The 19,970-nt window shown below is 36.7% G+C and overlaps 1 protein-coding gene across 3 annotated transcripts in view; it reads left to right on the top strand.

The window, feature by feature from the left end:
* LOC135114948 (cubilin-like) overlaps nucleotides 1-19,970 on the top strand; it is a 226,195-nt gene that overhangs the window by 204,456 nt on the left and 1,769 nt on the right. The window contains exons 70-71 of one of the 3 annotated variants that reach the window (XR_010275724.1): nucleotides 14,488-14,557; nucleotides 16,929-19,970. The exon at nucleotides 16,929-19,970 is cut by the window's right edge and continues 1,769 nt beyond it. Coding sequence is in view for 1 of the 3 variants with exons in the window: in XM_064031254.1 (XP_063887324.1) it covers nucleotides 14,488-14,507 (20 nt within the window). In the remaining 2 variants the exon portion in view is untranslated. Of the gene's footprint in view, nucleotides 1-14,487 lie in introns of all 3 variants that reach the window. The other 2 variants (XR_010275725.1, XM_064031254.1) reach the window with 2 other exon arrangements.

The raw sequence follows: 19,970 nt of genomic DNA, 5'->3' as shown, positions 1-19,970 counted from the left end.
ACTTTGACAATATTTCTGACAATGACTCACTACTTTTGTCATTTGCCACCTTAAGGATGTTATACCAGTCCAATTTTATATGTTTTAACCAATCTAACCTGAGTAGAGTCAGCCGTTGACATGCTACAGTAGTGACTGACAAGGTTCCAACTTCTTCCTGACCATGCTTGACCTGTACATTTGCAGAGCCAATGACATGTATGTTATGATTTTTATGATCCTTCAACACTTTATCATCGGCATCAATTGAAATATTAGGTATTTCATTTGCAACCTCCTCTGACACAACAGTAACATCAGCTGCTGTGTCAACCTGCATTGGAATAGGCCTATCATTAATGTACAGTGTCACCATCAATCCCTTGTCTTGTCTGTTGACAGAATTTATCCTAAAAGCAAACTCTGTGTCTGGGGACTCCTTATTTCCTGCAGCTTCCAACTCATAATTCTTTGAAGGTGTTTATATCAGATTGTGAAGCTGAATAGATCTGTATGCCTTACATACATTAGAGAAATTACCCATCTTACCACACTTGAGATACTGTTTACCACTTGCTGGACATTTACTGTACTTGTAAGGTTTATGTCCAACATTACCACACCTGGTACACTCAGCTTGTCCTGGCTTATGTGTTGTATTATGATGTGTTTTCTGTTGTGGTTTGGATACATTTCTGTGAGTTTTGAGTGGTTGGTGAGCATTGTGTGTTGCAGGTTTACCTTGAGCATATATGGTTCCCTTACAAGGTTTAACAGAGAGCTTGCTCACCTGAGAATGAAGGCTACTGACACTCTTACCCTCTATACTATGTGACTGCATATTTTCAGCTTCCAAAGCCCTGGCAATTTCCTGCACTTTATCCAATGTGAGTGCCTTCTCCTGTAACAGCCTTTTTCTCAACTCATGGGAGCTACACCTTTCAATAATTTGGTCAATGATGACATCTGCATCTTGGTATGCACAAGTGGAAGCTAATTTACGCAATCCTGTGACATATGAATCCAGTGACTCCTCTGGATGTTGTGCACACTGCCTAAATAAAAACCTCTCATAGTGTACATTAATCCTAGGAGCAAAATACTTGTCAAGTATCTCCTTGGCTGTCTTGTAGGTGTCATCACCTGCTATCAGAGTAGCAAAAAATCTCTTGAACCTCTGGTCCAGATACATGAAGAAAAAAGGGCTCTCTTCTGCTCCTCCTTGTTCACTCCTGTTGCTACAATGTAGTATTCAAAGGCGGTGCACCAGTTCTTACACCTTTGCACCACTGTGGAGGGATCCACAGAGACTTGGAACTCCTTGGGGGCTGGGATGTCTAGGACCATGCTGGCTGTAATGCTGTGCTATCACTCTGCTTGGATCCATCTGCCACTCATTGCCACTGTTATGTTTGTGTTTTGTTGCCGATACACTCACTTGAAAGGTACATATAAGGCTGTCACAAGGTGATTATATGCTGCTGCCTGTGCCTGTCCCATTCTCATCACCACTGTTATGTTTGTGTGTTTTGTTGCTGATACACTCACCTGAAAGGTACATATAAGGCTGTCATGAGGTGATTATATGCTGCCGCCTGTGCCTGTCCCATTCTTGTCCGATGACAGTTTATCCATGAGCTGTGGAGGAGAATAAAAGTGTATGAACTTCTTTTGCATCTATTGTTGAAGCGGTACAGCCAGGGAACAATAAACATTTGAATCCCTAAAACTATCAGCGCTGGAAATGCATGTACAAACAAAAGAGAAAATGCCTTTGTGACGTTACTGGGATTTGATTCTGTTACATACAAAACTGATGCTACATATCGAATATTACAAAATAACTAATGGTATATAATACCACTGCTAGCACATCTATCTCTAAAGCTGAACTCTTCGCTCAAACCTTTGCTAAAAACCCTACCTTGGATGATTCAGGGCTTGTTCCTCCCTCTCATCCTCTGACTACTCAATGATGTTAAAATTCTTTGCAATGATGTTTTCCATGCCCTTGCTGGCCCAAACCCTCAGAAGGCTTATAGACCTGATGGGGTCCCTCCTATTGTTCTCCAAAACTGTGCCTCCGTGCTTGCACCTTGCCTAGTCAAACTCTTTCAGCTCTGTATGTCAACATCTACCTTTCCTTCTTGCTGGAAGTTTGACTACATTCAGCCTGTTCCTGAAAAGGGTGATTGTTCTAATCCCTCAAACTACCGTCCTATTGCTTTAATTTTCTGCCTGTCTAAAGTTTTTTAATCTATCCTCAACAGAAAGATTCTTAAACATCTATCACTTCACAACTTTCTATCTGATTGCCAGTATGGGTTTCGTCAAGGCTACTCTATTGGTGATCTGGCTTTCCTTATTGAGTCTTGGTCATCCTCTTTTAGAGATTTTGGTGAAACTTTTGATGTTGCTTTGGATATATCAAAAGCTTTTGATAGAGTCTGGCACAAAGCTTTGATTTCTAAATTACCCTCCTGCAGCTTCTATCCTTCTCTCTCTGTAACTTCATCTCAAGTTTCCTTTCTGACCCCTTCAGTAAGTAAACATTTCACGCAGGAAAGCCACAGAATGCCTGACTTCTGATCTTTCTGAAATTTCTGATTGGGGCAGAGCAAACTTGGTATTGTTCAATGCCTCAAAAACTCAATTCCCGCATCTATCAACTCAACACAACCTTCCAGATAACTATCCCTTCTTCTTTAATGACACTCAACTGTCCCCCTTTTCTACACTGAACATCTTCAGTCTGTCCTTTACTTATAATCTTAACTGGAAACTCTACATTTCATCTCTAGTTAAAACAGCTTCTATGAAGTTGGGTGTTCTGAGTCGTCTCCGCCAGTTTTTCTCACCCCCTGCTGCTAAGTCTGTACAAGGGCCCTATCCGTCCATCTACGACGGAATGTGCTTCACACGTCTGGAGGACTTCCACTTATACTGCTCTTCTAGACAGGGTGGAATCAGAAGGTTTTCATCTCGTCAACTCCTCTCCTCAAACTGACTGTCTTCAGCCTCTCTCTCATCGCCACAATGTTGCATCTCTAGCTGTCTTCTACTGCTGTTTTCATGCTAACTGCTCTTCTGATCTTGCTAACTGCATGCCTCCCCTCCTCCCACGCCCTTAATTTGCAAGACTTTCTTCTTTCTCGCACCCCTATTCTGTCCACTTCTCTAATGCAAGAGTTAATCAGTATTCTCAATCATTCATCCCTTTCTTTGGTAAGCTCTGGAACTCCTTGCCTGCTTCTTTATTTCCACCTTCCCATGACTTGAATTCCTTCATGAGGGAGGTTTCAAGACACTTATCCTTCAATTTTTTACTACCGCTTTGGACTCTTTTCTGGGACTGGTATCTCAATGGGCTTTTTTTTTAATTGGATTTTTGTTGCCCTTGGCCAGTGTCCCTCCTACATAAAAAAAAAAGCATAGTTCTGTCTCCCATTTCTAAATTGTTCATTCCTGTACAACACTGTTTCCTCCTGTGGTACTATTTCTATTGTCACATGATCACATCTTCCCATTGGACTCAGACGGTGTATACTTGCTTTACTTTCTGGGGTTTTCATAAACACTAAGGCCCGATTTTCTAAACGTGGTGTTAGTAGTTACTAATACCACTGTAGCTGATTCTTAGTATGTCTCAATTTTTAAACCAGGGTGTTAGTGTCAACTCATTGGAGACACCACAGGTTCCAATAATAATTGTTGGTCTGTCTACCTCTTCCCAACAAGAAACACCAATGATATTCATGTTGTTCCTCCTTCTCCTCCACCCTCTGACTACTAAAATTCTTCGCAATGATGTTTTCCATGCCCTCGCTGGCCTAAACCCTCGGAAGGCTTATGGACCTGATGGGGTACCTCCTATTGTTCTTTGAAACTGTGCCTCCGTGCTTGCACCTTGCCTAGTCAAACTCTTTCAGCTCTGTCTGTCAACATCTACCTTTCCTTCTTGCTGGAAGTTTGCCTACATTCAGCCTGTTCCTAAAAAGGGTGACCGTTCTAATCCCTCAAACTACCGTCCTATTGCTTTAATTTCCTGCCTATGTAAAGTTTTTGAATCTATCCTCAACAGGAAGATTCTTAAACATCTATCACTTCACAACCTTCTATCTGATCGCCAGTATGGGTTCCATCAAGGCTGCTCTACTGGTGATCTTCTGGCTTTTCTTACTGAGTCTTGGTCATCCTCTTTTAGAGATTTTGGTGAAACTTTTGCTGTTGCCTTGGACATATCAAAAGCTTTTGATAGAGTCTGGCACAAAGCTTTGATTTCCAAACTACCCTCCTATGGTTTCTATCCTTCTCTCTGTAACTTCATCTCAAGTTTCCTTTCTGACCGTTCTATTGCTGCTGTGGTAGACGGTCACTGTTCTTCTCCTAAATCTATTAACAGTGGTGTTCCTCAGGGTTCTGTCCTGTCACCCACTCTCTTCTTATTATTCATTAATGATCTTCTAAACCAAACTTCTTGTCCTATCCACCCCTACGCTGATGATACCACCCTGCACTTTTCCACGTCTTTTCATAGACGTCCAACCCTTCAGGAGGTAAACATATCATGCAGGGAAGCCACAGAACGCTTGACTTCTGATCTTTCTAAAATTTCTGATTGGGGCAGAGCAAACTTGGTATTGTTTAATGCCTCAAAAACTCAATTCCTCCATCTATCAACTCGACACAACCTTCCTCTTCTTCAATGACACTCAACTGTCCCCCTCTTCTACACTGAACATCCTTGGTCTGTCCTTTACTTATAATCTGAACTGGAAACTTCTCATCTCTAGCTAAAACATCTTCTATGAAGTTAGGTGTTCTGAGATGTCTCCGCCAGTTTTTCTCACCCCCCCAGCCGCTAACTCTGTACAAGGGCCTTATCCGTCCATATATGGAGTATGCTTCACATGTCTGGGGGGGCTTCCACTCATACTGCTCTTCTAGACAGGATGGAATCAAAAGCTTTTTGTCTCATCAACTCCTCTCCTCTAACTGACTGTCTTCAGCCTTTCTCTCACTGCCACAATGTTGCACATCTAGCTGTCTTCTACCGCTATTTTCATGCTAACTGCTCTTCTGATCTTGTTAACTGCATGCCTCCCCTCCTTCCGCGGCTTCGCTGCACAAGACTTTCTTTTTTCTCTCACCCCTATTCTGTCCACCTCTCTAGTGGAAGAGTTAACCAGTATTCTCAATCATTCATCCCTTTCTCTGGTAAACTCTGCAACTCCTTGCCTGCTTCTGTATTTCCACCTTCCTATGACTTGAATTCCTTCAAGAGGGAGGTTTCAAGACACTTATTCATCAATTTCTGACCACTGCTTTGACACTTTTGTGGGACTGGCATTTCAGTGGGCATTTTTTTTTTTATTGGATTTTTGTTGCCCTTGGCCAATGTCCTTCCTATGTAAAGAAAAAAAAAAAAGAAAAACGATTCATATGCGATTGAAAGTTATGTTAAAAAATATGATGATATATCAATATACTTCTATGCTAAAGGAAAATAGTATCCATAATCATAAAGAAGAAATTAGGGTGCTAATAAATGCATGCCATCAGGTGCTTTTACCCTTGTGATTTATGGATCGTTTACATGTGTGGATCACCCGCCAGATTGAAAGATCTGTCAATTTCCATCAGCTTTCCAAGATTTACAGCATCTTCATATGATAATTGCAACACTGAAGTATTTTTTAATGCATAAAACATTAAATTTTAGTTATTTTTGGCTAGAAAGATGTTATATGCTCTAACTGGGCTTTACCAAGCTTGGGCTAGCAAACAGCATTACATAGTAGATGGAAAAATTTCTGTTTATTTAACTTTATATTTAGCACATCATATTGAGAATGGGAAATTTTGAACTGGATCAGCAAATAAAAGCAAGACAGGCTATATATGCTACAGGGGCAGGAGACTGTAGGCTACGTGGTGGCTGGCGAGTTGGTTATTATTAGCTGGCCCGTATGTACATCTCATCAATTCAATATGAAACCACTATGGTAATATTCTAGAGACTTTTTCCTCCATTATTATTGATTGTTTTAGTTCCATTCTTTCGCAGACATATTTGAATAGTTTTTGGAGGTTACAGGGGAGGTGGCAATTCTCTCCACTCTGTTACGTCTTAAGTCTATTCAAATGTGTCTTCAAAAGAATGAAACTAAAACAACCAATAATAATGGTTAGAAAGGACTCTAGAATATCACCACCAATTTTTCCAGATTGATTTAGATACTCTTGTCAATCAATCTTGTAATCACAAGCATAAGACTCCATAACCTGATTTCAAACTAACTATAGTAGTTGGTAGCCAAGAAACTTTTCTAGTATAGTTTTGAAAACTTTTGAAAACAGTTATTTCATTGCATACATTTGCAACATGTTTAGAACTCCTTGAGCTTGTGCATCAGGCTGAGGAGCTGAGGCTTTCCAGAGTTGTTCACAAAGATAGGCAAACTGTTCACATGCTTCTCTGAGGAGAAGCTCTCACCTGTCTGTACACTCCAGCCACTAGAAACTAGAGAATGTATAGCCCTAACTACAAATAGAAAAATTATATATATATATATATATATATATATATATATATATATATATATATATATATATATATATATATATATATATATATATATATATATATATATATATATATATATATATGCAGTGTTCATTGTAGATTGTTTAGGCAGGAAAATTGTAAAGCATTGAACTTTGTGCTTTGGCAGGCACATGAGACACTCAAGAGCTGCCAGCCAGTGTGAAGAGTGCTGTTGGTGTTGGGTTCTCCTAACACTATGTTGTGTCTCTCTCCCTGGGTTTAAAAAATGCATTTGCAAAGTTTGTAAGAGGAGATACGATGTGAGGCTTGGTGTTGGGATTTACCAACACCAACGTTTAAAAAATCAGGCTTAAGTCCAATTGTGATGGTTCATCTTCTCTGCATCTTGTATATTCATTCACCCCGTGTCTTATTGTATTCATCATCATGGTATGCATAATTTTTTTGCTCCATGACCCGACATTTTCTTTCACTTCCATCTCCTCCCAGTTAATTCCTTTAGTGTTGAAGTTGCTTACTAAGAGCACTTTGTTACTTTTCCTTGTCATTTCGTGTTATTTCTTCTTTGTGGTTGCATAATTTTATATCTATTGGTCTCCATGCACTGGTTTTTGGTGGTATGTAGATCACAATAACTTTCCTTTTTTTTTTTTTTCACTTCTTTTGATCTTAATCACAACACTCAAAGTTTCTGCCATTCCATTACCATCATTCATCACTCCTTCTCCCTTTCCTTCTCTGTCTCCTCCAGGTGCTATATCCTTCCTTTGCAAATCTCAACTTTATTTCCTCTTTTAGTTCAGTTTCTGTTTAACATACTATGTCAGATTTATTGTTCTTTAGGTAGTCTTTAAGTTCCATTAGGCCCAACACCATACCATCTATATTTGTATTCATAATTTTAAAGCTTCTGCTTGGTGATCTGTGGCTTCTTTGTGCCACCATTTCCTCACTTTCATGTCCACTACTTTCCAAATGAATCTCCTCGCTTGTTCCTGTATTCTCTCCCCATTTTTTTTGACTGGGCCTCAGAGTTACTCTAAACTCTTTCAATTTACTTCCGTCCACGTCTCTTTTATCCATATTCCCCTCATTTCTTCTACTTTTGCCAATTATCATGTCCTTTGTAAGACATGTTCCACTGCTGTTTGTGACATGAATCTTATTTTCATTGGTCTTGTTCCATTTTCGTCATACTGTCCAATCCTGTAAACCTCTTCAATTTGTTCAACTACCTCCTCTCCTTCTCCTGCCACTTCTGCAATAATTTCCTTAACCCTTTTCACCTCTTCTTTCTAACTATTTTCATGGGTAGGTTCTTCTTGACCCCAAATACCACCATACACTTCTTTCTCTGTATCATGTCTCTCACAAGATTACTTTTTTCGTTTATTATTTTAATCACTTGCTTTTCCATGTCCTTATTGTGTTCCTGTTGCTGTTGCCTTATTATCTCCTCCATATCCACCTTTTGTTGTTGTTCTCTTTCTTCATTCCAACTTCTGACTTCCTCTTTCACCAACTCTTACTTTCCCAACCTTAATCTCTGTCTTGTAAACCTTGAGTTTCTTGATTTCTTCACAGTACTTCTTCTTTAAGCCCACCATTTTTGTCACCTGTTCTCCAAGTTCTTTGTTTTCTTTTTCTCTTTCCATCTCCCTCTTCTTCATCTCTATTATATCATTGGATATCTTTTTTTACATTGTCACCACCCACTTCTCTCTCTCTTCCTTCTATGTCTTTATTATCACAGCTAATTTACGTATTTCTTTTCATATTTTCACATTTCCTTCTTCAGTTTTCCACATTTGTTTATTTGTATGAGCTACACTGAGGTCCTCATCCTTGAAACCTTTGAAAATATTTGCCGTGCCAGTTGCCATCTTCTCTGTTGATATCACTAACAATGTTTACCTTTCACTACTCTCCCATTTCACTCTTTTGGCCACTTTCTGATTTACACTTTACTTTCCCTGTGCTCACACATCACACAATTCCCTACTATGGACAGGACTCAAGCTTGCCCCCCCCCTCCCATTGTGCAACCAAAACCTAGGAAAATCCTTGGAGCTGCTGTGGATGCGTCCAATCATCTGGGCAGTGCACATGTATTTATCTAGTCGTATTTACCTAGTTGTGATATACAGGAAAAGAGATATGCTTGTGCATCTCCATATCTGTTTTTATCTAACTTTGTCTTAAAACTCATTTATCATATTTGCATTAATGATTTCTTTGTCCAAATCATTCCAGACCTCCATGGTTCTATGTGGGAAGCTATTTTTCTTAACATCTCTTCTGCAAGCATCTTTTTTAAGTTTTCTGCCGTGTCTCCTCGAGCCTCTTGTATCTCACCTCACCAAGTCCTTCTTATACAAATTGTCCATTCCAGTCATCACTCTGTAAAGTGTGATCAAATCATCTCTCTCTCTCTCTCTTCTCTGTTCCAATGTTTTAAGACCCAATTTAGACAGACTCTCTTCATATGGTAGATCCTTCAAAGTTGGAGGTAACTTTGTTGCTGCTCTTTGTATCCCTTCCAATTTTCTTATAGATTTCTTGGTGCTAGGTGACCATACCACAGCTGCATACTCCAATCTTGGGTGTATCATGGTCATAATAAATTTTTTTTTTTATCATTACCGCTTCCAGATGTGTAAATGCTGTCCTTCTGTTTCTCAGTAAGTTATATGTTTTACCTCTAATCTAGTTTATATGTTTCTCTGGTGACGGCTTTTTAGTAATAATTACACTAAAGTCTCTTTCTTCTGTTCTTTTGCTGATTTTCTCATTCCCCAATAAATAATCTCCCATCTGTCTCTTGCCACTCTTGCCAAATTCTATTGCACTGCATTTCTTTGCATTGAATTCCATCTGCTACTTTTGGTTCCACTCCCAGATCTTGTTTAGGTCCCATTGAAGTGCAGTGCAATCTTCCTCTTTTTCTATTTTTCTCAATAATTTTGTATCATCTGCAAACAAGCTAATGTACCTGGTTATTTCTTCTGGCATATCATTAATGTACACAAATATTACTGGTGCCAACACAGAACCCTGTGGAACCCCACTTAAAACTTTCTTCCATGCTGCCCTTTGATCCTTAATTACTGTTCTCATCTTTCTACCTTCCAAGAAGTTCTCCATCCACTTTAGCAGCCCTCCTCGCAATCCTCCAAACAGCTTCAGTTTCCATAACAACCTCTTATGCTGTACTTTGTCAAATGTTTTTTTGAGGTCCAAATAAATACAGTCTGCCCAACCACCTCTCTCCTGCACAATGTTTATAACTTGTGAAAAAAAAATTCAACAGATTTGTAGTATATGATCTTCCTCTTCCAAAACCAAATTGTCTGTTTGTCAACACATTGTTTTCTTCCAAATACTTGATCCATTTGTCTTTTATAACTCTCACATATCTTAGCCACTGCATGTGTTAATGACATTGGTCTGTAGTTTGAAGGGTCTTGAAAATCAGCACTATATCTGCTCTTTTCTAGTCCATTGGGACCTTTCCCTCTTTTAATGAATGTATTATGATTCTGTGGATCTTTTTGGCCAACTGCTGACTACACTCCTTTGAAATTCAAATCTTGGCCTGTTGTTTTTCTTACATCTTGGTCCTCCATTATTTTCTTCATCTCCTGCAATGTAACATTTATTTCACTCATTCTTACATCAATCATCTCTACATTCTCTTCTACATCCTGCTCCTGAAAGCCACTCTCTCTTATAAAATTCTTCTGGAAACAGTTATTCATCACTTCAGCCATCCTTCCTGCCTCTTCATATATCACTCCATCAACTTGTAGTTTATTTATTCCAACTTTGTTCCTTAACTTCCCATTCACATATTGGTAAAATAGTTTTGGTTGGTCTTTGCATTTCCTTATGATGTTTTTTTTTTCGTAATTTCTTTTCTCCTCCCTGTACATTAGTACATATTTATTCCTTTCTTCCACGTATTTCTTCCACTGGTCACTTCTTTTATTTCTCTTCCATCTATTCCATGCTCTTTCTCTTTCCATTCTTGCCTCTTCATATCTTCTATTAAACCAATCATTTACTCTAGATCTTTTTGCAGATGTCTTTGGCACATATCTCTCTATTCCTTCATTATGTATTTAAAGCAAATTTTTCCACTTTTTTTCTACTCCCTTTGCTTCATCAAATTTACTCTGGTCAGTCTCCTCAAAGTATTTCTTTATTCATTGAAATATGTTTTACTACAGTTCTGCCTGCCTTTTCTATAGTCCTCTTTCCTTCCTTCTTCCATTTTCTCTCCTATACCAAATTCAAGTAAAATATGATCACTGTAAGCTGTTTATAAGCTTTCTGAGGGTTAAGGCCAGTGAGGGTTTGGAAAACAAAGGATTTCAACAGATAGCATGAAGTAGTCAGAGGGTGGAGGAGAGGGAGGAACAAGCCCTGAATCATCTAAGGTAGAGTTTTTAGCAATGATTTGAGTGAAGAGATAATTAGAAATAGATGAGATGGCAGTGGTGCCTTTAGGTTGAAACAAAGAAAGGAAAGATGAAGAAGCAAATTTATTGGAGTTGTTTTTGGCTAGGTGCCAGAAATTACAAGGGGAGTTAGATCTTGAAATATTTTGATACTTTTAATGAAGAACACACTTGTTTAGGTCCTGCTGATATAGGTTAGTCCGGTTGTACAAAGCCTGTGTTAACTTGTGCTTTACAAGAATTAAATGTGTTAGACTTGATTACTTTTACATTTTTTATGTATATGTTCATATATAGACCTTAATTATCAATATAGTATAGAACTAAATTCTGATAAGTAAAAAAAAAAACAGGCTGTTTTTTTTTTTTTTTTTTTTTTTTTTTTTTTTTTTTTTTTTTTGAGGGAGCATTTTTTTTTTTTTTATTCCAACTCTGCAAAGATGCCATGGAAGATCACCAAGCAGAAGCTTAAAAATTATGTATACAAATATAGATGGTTTGATGTCGAGCCTAATGGAACTTAAAGACTACCTAAAGAATAATAAATCTGACATAGTATGTTTAACAGAAACTGAATTAAAAGAGGAAATGAAGTTGAGATTTGCAAAGGAAGGATATAGCACCTGGAGGAGACAGAAAAGGAAAGGGAGGAGGAGGAGTGATGTTATTAGTAAAAGAGAATATTGTTGTTGAGGAAGTGGAATGTGGTGATTGAATGGCAGAAACTTTGAGTGTTGTGATTAAAATCAAAGGAAAGGAAAAAAAGGAAGTTATTGTGATGTATATGCCACCAAAAAGTAATACATAGGAGACCAATAGATATAAAATTATGCAACTAGTAACAAGAGATAGTATAAAGGAAATGATAAGGAAAAGTAACAAAGTGCTCTTAGTAGGCGACTTCAACACTAAAGGAATTAACTGGGAGGGGATGGAAGTAAAAGAAAATGTCAGGTCATGGAGCAAAGAACCTATGCATACCATGATGGTGTATGATGATGATACCATCATGGTATGATGTATACCATGATGGTGTATGATGGAGTGGTCGTTTACCACTGAGACAACGAACCTACAAGATGCAGAGAAGAAGAACCATCACAGTTGGACTTCGTGTTTATGAAAACCCCAGAAAGTAGGCTAAGTATACATTGAGTCCAATGGGAAGAAGAGATCATGTGACAATAGAAATAGTACTACAGGAGGAAACAGTGTTGCACAGGAATGAACAATTTAGAAATGAGAGACAGAACTGTGCTAAGGCAAACTTTGCAGAGCTTGATAAATTTTATGGAAAAATTAACTGGAGAGAGCTATTTAAAGGTAAAGCAGTGCAAGAAAATGAGATATTTTTGAGCAAGTATAGAGGAGGTGCAATAGTTTGTACCAAGTTATGAAGTGAAAATTGGGAAGCAGGAATGGTATAATGCCAAGTATGTAGAAAAAGAAAAGAAAAAGGATATGGCATGGAGGAAAATGATGAGAAAATTGAACAGAAATACTAGGGAAGAATACAGAAAGGCAGGAAATGAATATGGCATAATAAGAAGAGAAGAAGAAAGAAATTTTGAAAGTGACATAGTAAGAAAGCGCAAGGAAGAGCCAAACTCTTCTACAGATAAGTAAATGGAAAAATTAATCATAGGGATGACATAAACAAGTTAAAAAGAGAAGGAAGAATTTATGAAACTACTGAGGAGATGAGTGAACTAATGAATGAGAGTTTTCGATCTGTGTTTACAAAGGAAACCAATTTTGTGGCATCAAAAGTGGTATCACAGAATGAGGGCATACTGGAGATACAAGTAGAGACATGAAATCAAGAAGCTGCTGGAAGGGCTGGATGTTAGAAAAGCTATGGGACCTGATCAAGTAAATAGATGAATATTAAATGAATGCAGAGAACAAATGGAGGAACCCATATGGGATATAATCAGCAGCTTGTTGAAAGAGGGAAAAGTACCAAGGAAATGGAAAAGGGCTAACATAATCCCAATGTACAAAGAGGAAAATAAAATAGAACCATTCAATTACAGTACTAGTGTCATTAACAAGTTTTGTAAGCAAGCTTTGTGAAATAGTAATTAAAGATAGATTGTGCAATATTTAGAAGATGAAAAGATTACTACAAAAAAGCCATTTGGATTCAGGAAAGGGAGATCCTATGTCACAAATCTACTGAGCTTTTATATGAGAGTAATAGATGGAATGCAAGAGAGGGATGGATGTGATGATGTGGTATACCTGGATCTCAGAAAAGCATTTGATAAAGTGCTCCACAGAAGTCTTATGTGGAAGTTAGAGAATGAAGGAGTACTAGAAGGAGCAACATTGAGAGGGATGGATGGATGATTATTTACAAGGGAGAGAAATGAGAACAATAATCAGAGACACTAATTCAAGTTGGCACAAAGTGATAAGTCGGGTACCACAAGGATCTGTGTTGGCACCTATTATGTTTCAAATATATGTAAATAATATGGCAGAGGATCTAAATAGTTATACAAACCTTTTTGTTGATGATGCAAAATTAATGAAAATAATAAAGAATGAAAATCACAGCAAGGAGTTACTAAAGGTTATTGACAAGATACCCGCATGGAGCTAAAGATGGAAACTAAAATTTAATGCCAGAAAATGACACATGTTGGAAATAGGGAAAAGTAAAAGGAGACCTTCATGGAATTACAAAATGGGAGGAGAAATAATAAAAAAAGTAATGAAGAAAACATTTGGGAGTAATGATCCAGGACACACTATCACCTGAAAAGCACATAAACAGAATATTTGGCTCTACATACAGTTTGTTAACAAAAATTAGGGTGCTGTTTAACTATTTAGATGAAGAAATTATTAAATTATAACAAGTATGATACAACCTAAATTGGAATATGCAGCAGTAGTTTGGGCTCTACATAGAAAAAAAAAAGATATATGGAAACTGGAAAGAATACAGGATAGCGACAAAGGTGGTACCAGAATGGAAAGACTTAAGTTATGAAGAAAGACTTGAAGAGATGGGATTACCAACACTATAAGAGAGAAGAGAAAGAGGAGACCTGATAACAATGTACAAATTAGTAAAAAATAGAAAAAGAATAGACAAATGACTTGGTACCACAGATGGAGGAGGGAGAGAGATGGATGAAGGAGCATGGGAAGAAAATAAAGAAGAGTGGATGTTCAAGCAACATAAAAAAAAATACAGCTTCCTGTATCAAACTATTGAAATCTGGAATGTTTTGAAGGAAGAGGTGGTTTTAGCAGTGTACACGTGTTTAAAGAGAAACTGGGTAAAAATGGTTATAGAGACAGGACAAAATGAGCTTTGACTCGTGCCCTGTACGATACAACTAAGTAAATACAACTAGGTAAACTAGTTACACACATATACACACACTAGCTTACTGTTCTTGTTCTTTATTTTCTTGTGAGTTTGAAAATTTAGATACATTATCTTAAGTATCTTTTCCTTTCCAGCATTTGATGAAGAAGAATGAAGGAGAGAAGAACAGTCATGTCTGTGCATCACTTTATCAACACTTTTCTTGTAAGTCACTTAAGGACATCATATGGTGCTTCAGGTGATGATTATTGTAATGTGTTGCCACACTGTCCATTCCCTCTATTAGTTCTCTTCAGTATTTTGAACACTGCTGAACCAGTCAAGTAGATTAACCTAGAAATGTATGTATGTAATAGTTTACAGTTGTTTTTACCCAGCTATTTGATTGCTATTTTTTAAACCTTTTATCAATACCTATAGTTGCCCAACATTTAATGAATTAATTTTTGAATGATTATATCAAGAAATTATCCACCCATGTTCTATCCCGTATTATAATCAAGTGTTGACTGCATAACCGAGCCTCATGCAATATTTTGGTTGTGTATGTTGTATCTCTAACATTCAGAATTTTGTATGTGGGTATGAGCAAGCACAGGAAGTCTCTGATGTAGATTTGTGTGTGTGTGTGTGTGTGTGTGTGTGTGTGTGTATGTGTGTGTTTTGAAGTATGTATGTACATTTATTTCTCCACCTTTATATGGTAGCCTGTTGTATATGAAAATCATCAGTTATATTTACTGAATGCATTTCATCAAGGTGTGTTTTAGTCATGTTAAATTGCATTTGGTGCACATGGTGATACAATATGAAGACTGATCCTATAAAAATCAAGCTTCTCTTGGTTTTCATAGTTTAGTCATTACCTTCTGTTCACCTTGCTGCAAAGAGTGAAACAAGATGAAGCTATAAAGACCATCAAGCCAACCTCAGATTTTATTTTGATGATTGTGATTTCATTGAAATAAGAGAAGCTAAGAAGATATATATGGTGACAAAACAATGAAGTCCAACAGATAATGGTAAAGGGAACTTAGCTTCTTTGAGTAAGGAATAAAATCACTAAAACTGAAGAACAACATTCTATTTGTGATAATATTGAAAATAAAGTGCTGCTAAAGATATGCCAAAATGTCAAATCACAAATTCCAGCAGGAAATATAATTAATGTGCTTCTGAGATTATAGGTATATGTTCCTGTTATTTAAGAGAACATGGCATTACAGTGCTCTGCTTTTTTATAAGATAATCTTAGAGATCAGTCTCTCTGAGCAGAGTACATAATGTTAATTATTTTCTCTAGCATGGAAATTCCACATATTATCTCAAATTTTAAGGTGTGTAATCCAAAGACTGACTCTGCTTGCTCTCATGTCATCTAAGACTGAGGGTTGGCCTAGTCTTAACCAGTTCTCCCACATTATTAATTCCAGTGAACACCAACTCCACTTAAACTTTATATATATATATATATATATATATATATATATATATATATATATATATATATATATATATATATATATATATATATATATATATATATATATATATAGACACACACACACACACACACACACACACACACACACACACACACACACTAGGGTATACATTAATGCATGATCATTATAATGTACAACTCTAATAATGCACTGAAATTTTATTATTTAATCGGAATAGCAAACCAAAATTAGCATAACAAACTCACCACTCATGTGAGCTCTGCAATTTTAATGGAAATTTAATTGGAATAACAAAACGTGACAAGATGAACTTGCCATTCTTGTGAGCACTTAAATTTTAATAAAAATTTAATCAGAATAACAAACTAAAGCCTGCAAGACTAAGACTAACTCACCAGCTGTATGAGCCACTGCTCACCCATCTGCCATCTGTCTATTCCTCCCTTTTTTTCTTTCTTCTCCCTTCTTTCATCTTGTCTCAAACCTCCCTTCCTGCCACCTCCCCTCCCCCTTATCTGTCAGAGATTAGGACAAGTGAGTTGTACCTCTCTCTCTCTCTCTCTCTCTCTCTCTCTCTCTCTCTCTCTCTCTCTCTCTCTCTCTCTCTCTCTCTCTCTCTCTCTCTCTCTCTCTCTCTCTCTCTCTCTCACTTTGTCATTTTTGCTTCATACTTTCCCACTCTTTCTCATTCATATATGTAATTCCATATCATTCTCAATCAGTCTCATTCTATTTAACAATCCTTAGGATTGTTCTTACTTTCAGAGAGAGAGAGAGAGAGAGAGAGAGAGAGAGAGAGAGAGAGAGAGAGAGAGAGAGAGAGAGGTAGTTCTGACTTATGGGGGTTTACTGTATGTATGTATGTGATGCTGACAGTAGGTAAATGTGATCAATACAAAGTAGTGTAAAACTCAGGATGATAATGCGTGAAACTTGGGGTGGTAAGGATTAAGGACTAGGCACGAAACTCAGAAGGGTACCTTATATATTTGTTGTGTTATCTCAAATGTAGTAGTGAAAATATGGTCTTTTTTTTTTTTTTTTTTTTTGTGTAATTTTTTTATATTATTTTCTGGCTCCCTGGAACTAATTAATTTTTTTTTCCATAGGTTCTTCAGTTGCCATAATGCACATTTGCCATTGGAACAAATTATGTTTTTTTGTTGTGTACCCCACAAAGTTAAAGGCAAAAATCTGATAAAAGCAGTGGTGAGTGGGTCAGGAGTGCCACAACCTCTAATCCCTTCTCCCCATTCCCTACCCTCCTCTCCCTTCCCTCTCTCCATTCATCCCACCTCTCTCTCTCTCTCTCTCTCTCTCTCTCTCTCTCTCTCTCTCTCTCTCTCTCTCTCTCTCTCTCTCTCTCTCTCTCTCTCTCTCTCTCTGAGAGAGAGAGAGAGAGAGAGAGAGAGAGAGAGAGAGAGAGAGAGAGAGAGAGAGAAAGCTCTGACTTAAGTGGGAATTACTGTATGTATACATGTGATGCTGACAGTAGGTAAGTGTGACCTATACTTGTCAAAGCAGTGTGAAACTCGGGATCGTAAGAATTTAGGACTAGGCATGAGACTCAGGAGGGTACTATATATATATTTAACGTGTTATCTCAAATGTAATAATGCAAATGTGCTCATTTTGATGTATTTCTCAAAAATTTTTGAATTTTTTATATTATTTTCAGGTGCCCTGGAATCAGTTAATTTTTTTCCCATAGGCTCTTCAGTTGCCATAACTCACATTTGCCATAACAAATGCTACATTGGAATGAATCATGTTCGTTATTGTGTACCTTACTATATATATATATATATATATATATATATATATATATATATATATATATATATATATATATATATATATATATATATATATATATATATATTCCAGACCTGTCAGGTAAATAGATGTAGATAGGCAGGGAAAAGGAAACACCTTACATATAATTTTAACTTGTGATATTTTGTAAAATATGCAGTATATGTTTCTTCTACTTCCCTCCTATATTGATGCTGCAGTGACAACAGAACTATTAATGTAGCCACAGGTAATAGGACACTTACAAGGATCACTTTGCTAATAAGACTTACAAACCAAACAACCACATGTTATAAATGAAGTCTGTTCATAAAAATATTTTCAAAGCCTTTTTTTCTGTTTTATTTTATGAATTGTTGATTTTTTTGGCACTCTAGTTGCTGACTGTTAGTTGCTATTTATGCCTTTTGATTTTATTTGTGGATGAACATCTCATAAATTTATGACAATATCATGAGGAAAAGCAGTTGGACCCTTATTTTGGTAGATGTGACTAGATCATATTATAAAGATTAGTGCAGGCAGTGAAGATACATGGAACACAGACTACATTGGAGACAAATAAACAAGAAACTGAACATAACATTCTAAAATATTGTCAAGCATACTGCTACAATTTAGTGTTTCACTGTAATCGAATCACTTGTATGTATTGTCTTCCTATTGTGCTCCTTTATATTATTGACAGTTTTGTAATATAATAAGAGGAAGTTGTGATGATACAAAAATTAATGTGACTCACTAATAATTTGTGATTCACGAGGATAATATATACAAACAATCTTATAATACAGTGTCCATCCTAAAAGAAAAACTATTACTGCTGATTCTAACTTATACTTGCTGTGCAACCATCCACTGCAGGAGTGAGAAACTACTTGAAGCAACATAACATAACAAACATCATTGTAAAATCTTGCAACATACCTATGAAAAGAGAGCCTCATTACACCATTAAATTAATACAGTAGAACCTTGGTTCATGAACTTTATCAGTTCCCAGTCTTGGTTCCATTGAAACTTATATAAATACAATTAATGTTTTACCCTCAGAAATATGGTATTTTTACACGTGTTTTTTCTTTCTTTCTTTCTCAGATAAGTTAACAGAGAGAGAGAGAGAGAGAGAGAGAGAGAGAGAGAGAGAGAGAGAGAGAGCATTATCGGTAGTTGTGAAGGTCACTGGTTGACATATCTACAACTCCTCTCTCTGGATATAGTGAATTTTTTTGGTTTAGCAAGCCACCCTCCCCCATATGTGTTCATTACTGATGATATAATGTAATTTACAATAACTGGAGGAATAAACCAGGCTCTTTGGGCCAAAAGACATTAACACTTTTCTCCTTCTTAGGTAGCATAATGGGTGTTAGAATAACACAAAAAAGGGAAATGAGAAGAAAATGTTTTGAACACTACTCATGAACAATGTTTATACCAAGTGCACTAACATACAACTGAGCACGAGGTTTCATGGATTATGGGTAATGTGCATTCATATCTCAAAGCATTGTTCATGAACTAAGCTAAAATTAATTCACAAAACTAGTTCATGAACCAGTTTCTTTGATGTGAGGTGTATAAAATAAAACATTATCCAGCTGGCCACTACATTCACATAAAATAACATAACATAGCATGTACTTTTCAGTCAATAAAATCTTATAATTAATCTCACCCACTGTAATGTGCAAGCAGACCTTGTAAGTACCTGTAATTTAAATATTAAGGCTATCAATCCCCACATCATCCCACATGTTTCTTTTATCCATCTTAAAACATCACAACCACACATACAACTTGATACCATGCCCATTCAATCTCCAATAACCTGAGACATGAGTAAGTGGAATGTATGAATGCAGGTGAGTAAAAATTATTTGGCTAGAAAAAAATAACTACGAAGTGGTTCTTGGGATTAGTGACACAGATGCTTAGAGTAAGTTATATAAATTAAATAATTTAAAATACAGCCAAATTTGAAAGAAAATGAGGATGCAAATACAGTGGTACTCTGACTTATGAGTTTAATTCATTCCATGACAGAGCTTGTAAGTCAATTTGCTCATGTGTCAAATCAATTTTCCTCTTTGAAATGAGCTGAAATGCCATTAATCCATTCCAACCCCCAAAAAACACCCCAATCTTTTTTTGTTACATATTTTTAAATACAGTAACCTGTTGATGTAACGAACTTCTGCTTACCAAATTTCTGGTATCACAACCCCTTTAAAGCTATCAAACACTAATTTATGAAACTGCAAATTATGGCATATTTCAAAATTATCTAATGCTTGCTTTATTTTATGAACATCCTAGGTCTTAAAATGCAGGAG

Source organism: Scylla paramamosain, chromosome 28 (assembly GCF_035594125.1).
Source record: "Scylla paramamosain isolate STU-SP2022 chromosome 28, ASM3559412v1, whole genome shotgun sequence".
Taxonomy (NCBI): domain Eukaryota; kingdom Metazoa; phylum Arthropoda; class Malacostraca; order Decapoda; family Portunidae; genus Scylla; species Scylla paramamosain.
The sequence above is the reverse complement of the archived record's forward strand: the minus strand, read 5'-3'. Positions and strand labels throughout refer to the sequence as shown.